Here is a 5,258-nt window from a genome sequence, read left to right on the forward strand (position 1 = left end):
ACACACACACACACACACACACACAATGTTGCTTGGTTCCCAATGTTCTTCAAGGTTTGTTTTTCGACTGAAGAAAGAAACCCATAGGTTTGAGGGGAGTGGATGATCAAATAATCATTTCTGGCTGAACTATTTCATTAAATCTTAAATAAAATCACATTATGATGGAGTTCCTACAAATATCCGAGTGTTAATTTCACATAATACAGCAGTTTCAGTGGGAATAGGAAACGTCTCACTCACCTTCCCAAACTTCGAAGTCTTTGAAGGCGAGTTCAGAGCCGGAGTCGTCCAGCAGCACCTCTCCGTTGAGCGTGAACATCATGGTGCGTTCGTTCATGTCCACCATGCAGCCCACCACGTCTCCAGACTGCCAGGAGCGGCCGAAGTGCTCGTTGCCCTGATGCCAGCGCTGAGCCTGCAGAAACACAGCTCAGCTTCCATCTGTCCTCAACACGTGTGACGGCTCTCAGTGTTTCTGCATCACGCTCACCTTGAATCCATCAAAGACGAAGGCCTGGTCGTCTGAGCCCAGCTCCAGGTCCGGCAGACAGCCGGGTCTCGCCCAGCCCACCCGCATCTCTCCCGCCGTCACCACCTCCAGCTCAAAGTACCACTTCCCTCCGTTCACGCTGTAGGTCTTCTCCGCTCGGAATATCCGGAAGCGCTCCGCAGACGGATTACACACGTCTGCTCGGGCCGCTGCGCAAAACACACACGCATGAGCAAACCACCACTGGATGATGAGCTGAATATAATACGCTAGAGTGCTCCAAAACAATGACAAATGCATTTAGAAGATATCTGAGGACAGATGGAAGCTGAGCTGTGTTTCTGCAGGCTCAGCTCAATCAGAACTAAAAACCACCAATGCAGATCAACGATTCTGATGACATCATTCTGCACTTCAGAGTCGCCGTCCAATCAAATGCTCGCTAGAATCTGAAGTGCCCCGCCCCCTACACTATAAGAGACACTGAAGCTAAATCAGTTCATCATTTCTGACACAGGGAGTGATTCAGACAGTGTATTTTGTATTTATTGTACCTTGCTACGTGTACTGCGTTAAGCTAACTGAGACTTGTTATAGCACTTGTATATCATTGCTCTCTTGTTGATTTTGATTGCTTCTATTGTCCTCATTTGTAAGTCGCTTTGGATAAAAGCGTCTGCTAAATGACAATGTAAATGTTGGCTATCTTAAAAATTTAATTAATTTCATGTTTTACTGCATTTTAACACAAAATTGGGCTCATCAAGTGTTATTTTTGTATCATTGATATACTATTATAGTTTTTGTTAGCTTTTTGAATTAGATTTTTTGTAAAAAATATTTTCTGTTTTCATTTTAATTATTTAATTAATAAAAACATTTTTTAATTTAATTATAATTTTTTTTTAAATCTTGTGTTTTTGTCATTATTATTATATATTTTTTTATAAAATACTATTATATAGTTTTTATTATGTTTTTAGTTTTGTAATTTCAGCACTTTAACTTACACTAAATGAAAATGAGAAATGCTGCCTTGGTAACTAGCTGAAAAAAATAAGATGAATTTTTTTTATACATTTTATTTTATTTCAGTTAATTTGTATTTTATTTCAAGTATTGGAAATATTTTTTATGGCTAGACTCCTGGTACCGTGGTCTTGATCCGGGGCCTCCAGGTTGAATCCGTATCCCAGCAGCGTCCGCACGGCTTCCCGCAGACTGTCCTTGTTTGATTTCTTGGTTCTCTCGTCCAGCAGAACGTAAGGAACCAGACGAGGGTTTCTCTTGCTCTTGATGTCCTGCAGAGACACAGAGATGAGTGTGAGGAGACATCACGGACACTGCGTGGGACTCGTCCTGTCGTCTGTGACCGTACAGAGGAGTCCAGACGGGGATCTCACTGACAGCTGGCTCCAGTCTCATTTCTCAGTCCGTTTATATCACACAATAGCTATTTCTACTGTAACTGTAAAACTACTTCATATATGAAATATTTGCGTTCATAATCTATTTTTGATATTCCAGTGAATGAAATCCTTCAAACTTGAAATCTGCTTCATCTCATTTGATTCTTTTCTCCATTTTCCTCTTTATTTGTACTTAATAAACACATATTTCTGTATCCAGGACTGATTGCACAGACACTATTGGACGAAAGCTGAACTGGATGATGACGTCACTGAATCATCAATGAACTGACTTTAGCTGAAAAATGACTGTTATTGTCTCAAAATGATGTGATTTTGATTTTTTTTTGTTTTTATTTATGAAGTAAATGTGAATTGGATCACTATATTGGATCAATAATTGTATCATAATTGTACAATACTATTGTATTTTGTACATGTAGTGTATCCAGTTTCACTGTGAATGATAAAAATATAATCATTTCATTCATTTCAACAAATTTACCATCAATACAGATGCTGCATTCGTTGCATCCAACATGTTTTCTCACTAACGCTCAGAAACTCAGGACTTTAAAAAGTTAATGGTTTCCCATTCCTAACTGTGACGTTGACATTCATGTGCGTTCAACTCAATAAATCCTATCGTCATGACTTGAACACACCATATAAAAGAGTCCAATCATGCAGTGTATGTTTTGGAAGCATAAGTGGGTTTAGGACGGAGCCGGTATGTACACTACACACACTGACCTGCTGGACGCCGTAGGTCCAGCCCTGTCGTATGCGGTCTCGCGCCCAGACGTTGTGAGCGTTCTCTGCCAGCTTGTCCACCATGGCCTCCTGGGTAGATGCCAGTTTGATGTGGCTCAGGTCCATCGGGGCCGGTTTATACCCGCTGGACAGCTGGTATCTGACAGGAAAACACACGCTAACTGACCAGCAGACGAGCAACTAACGCTTACTACATACATGATATCAACACGTAACAGACACGCAGGAAACTCAAATGTGGGACAGAGATTCTGTTCAGAGGATGCTGGTTAGTGCTCAATCTAGTTAACCAGTGTGATGTTTAATGGAAAAGTGAGATATCAGAGCTTAGCTTAACTAGTTGTGACACCAATATCCCAAACACAACATAAATCCAGACACATGTTAGTATTTCATGACTAACGTTTGACACTCACTTTGCTGAAAGCTTCAGATTTGTGACTTTCTCTGCGGCTCGTTCGTCCGCCACTCCAACATGACAGCCCAACGCCAGAAGAGTCCTGCAGCACACACATCAGATCACGGCATGATGGGAAAATTGTGATTTACATCAGTGAATCTCAAGAGGGTCGTGAACCAAAAACAGATCCTAGATGTGATGCGTCGCACACAGCAGTGAAATCAATGATAAAAACTATAAATGCAACTAACCATAAAATCGTGTATAGTTATGAGAGCAAAATAAACTGATGAGAAACACGTGTCACATCTTCTGTTGCTGATGAAGTCTGTGTGTCAGTCAAACTCTGCAGCAGATCAGAGTCTAGTCGAATTAGTCAGATGTCAAAGCACACAGTCTGTGTTCATCCTTCATCATCAAAACCCAGCAACAAAACGACACTATGAGCTAGACAACATTAATCATGTTAGTATTTGATTTAATGAGATGTTTATTTGTGTGCAATAAACAATCCAGGACTGTGTCAGTTGTCAGATGACAGGTGTGCCGCTCAGTCAGTCAGTCCAGTGTGACTCCTGCACAATCACACACAACACCTCATTAAGACACGAGCGCAGCGCAGGGACTCACACACACACACACACCACAGGACTGTAATTAAAGTCATTAGAACGCTTCTGAAACAGAAAAGAAAGAAGATGACAGAAAAGAGGAGTGCTGATAGAGACAGACACTAATGACAGTCAGAGTCTCCAGCACAAATATGATTCATCTCAAAGACAATGTGAGCTTATTGACTCTATTGACTCTGATTCATCAGTGACGTTAGTTCATGTGACAGCACTGGATCTACTAGTGAAGAACGACACCGATCAATCTGATTCACTACATCATGATTTCAGCAGCATGTGCCTTTTCACATATGTGACCCTGGAGCACAAAAGCAGTGTTAAGTCGCTGGGGTATATTTGTAGCAATAGCCAACAATACATTGTATGGGTCAAAATTATACATTTTTCTTTTATGCCAAAAATCATTAGGATATTAAGTAAAGATCATGTTCCATGAAGATATTTTGTACATTTCCTACCGTAAATATATCAAAACTTAATTTTTGATTAGTAATATGCATTGCTAAGAACTTCATTTGGACAACTTTAAAGATGATTTTCTCAATATTTAGATTTTTTTGCACCCTCAGATTCCAGATTTTCAAATAGTTGTATCTCAGACAAATATTGTCCGATCCTAACAAACCATACATCAATGGAAAGCTTATTTATGATGCATAAATCTCAATTTCAAAACATTGACACTTAAGACTGGTTTTGTGCTCCAGGGTCACATATTTAAGTGCTAACCATCCAACGAACATGAAACACAATTACAAGTCAATACAAAAACAAGGTCTTCAATTATTATACCAAATGTAATGTCATTACTAGTAAACTAAGATATCAAACTGATTAACACATCAGATGAAACTAACTTGAGCGTCTCCTGAGACATCTGTAGGTTGTAGCTGCGCTCTTGTTCAGGAAGTCTGGAGAACTCCACCAGACACGGATGCTGCCGTTTATTATCATCCCTCACCTGCATCATGAATGGAGGGAACCATATTTGTGTTAGAAAATGCAGGAATTCATAACAGACTATGCATGAGTGCATGGAGATCAAGAGCTTTCCACCATAGACATATTCAACAAAAAATACATTTTAAAGTTCATTTTTGATAGGGAATTAATGAGGAACATTAAATGATAATGGCAGAACAATCAATCACACGTTATAACTGCATTCACAATAATTGAACTAAGAATATTTTATGATTATTTTATCATGTGGCATGACTTAAAACCATTCATCTAGTGTCAGCTGACTTTCCTCTTGCTCATCAACAACCTCACTGTTTCTGCTGGACTGGGGTTTGTGAGTCGATGAAAAGATATTAAAGGGGTCATATGATGCTGCTAAAAAGAACATTATTTTGTGTATTTGGTGTAATGAAATGTGTTTATGCGGTTTAAAGTTCAAAAAACATATTATTTTCCACATAATGTACATTATTGTTTCTCCTCTATGCCCCGCCTTTTTGAAACGTGTCGATTTTTACAAAGCTCATCGTTCTGAAAAGCGAAGTGTGCTGTGATTGGCCAGCTATCCAGTGCGTTGTGATTGGCCG

General features: G+C 39.6%; 1 protein-coding gene across 1 annotated transcript in view; it reads right to left on the bottom strand.

The window, feature by feature from the left end:
- Positions 1-5,258, bottom strand: part of ryr2a (ryanodine receptor 2a (cardiac)) — a 124,207-nt gene that overhangs the window by 65,965 nt on the left and 52,984 nt on the right. The window contains exons 25-30 of the mRNA XM_016468347.1: positions 4,566-4,669; positions 3,093-3,176; positions 2,656-2,815; positions 1,647-1,794; positions 494-702; positions 244-418 (exon numbers count right to left, since the gene is read on the bottom strand). Of these exons, the coding sequence (XP_016323833.1) occupies positions 244-418; positions 494-702; positions 1,647-1,794; positions 2,656-2,815; positions 3,093-3,176; positions 4,566-4,669 (880 nt within the window). The remainder of the gene's footprint in view (positions 1-243; positions 419-493; positions 703-1,646; positions 1,795-2,655; positions 2,816-3,092; positions 3,177-4,565; positions 4,670-5,258) is intronic.

This window comes from Sinocyclocheilus anshuiensis, unplaced genomic scaffold (genome assembly GCF_001515605.1).
Source record: "Sinocyclocheilus anshuiensis isolate Anshui unplaced genomic scaffold, SAMN03320099.WGS_v1.1 scaffold652, whole genome shotgun sequence".
Classification (NCBI taxonomy): domain Eukaryota; kingdom Metazoa; phylum Chordata; class Actinopteri; order Cypriniformes; family Cyprinidae; genus Sinocyclocheilus; species Sinocyclocheilus anshuiensis.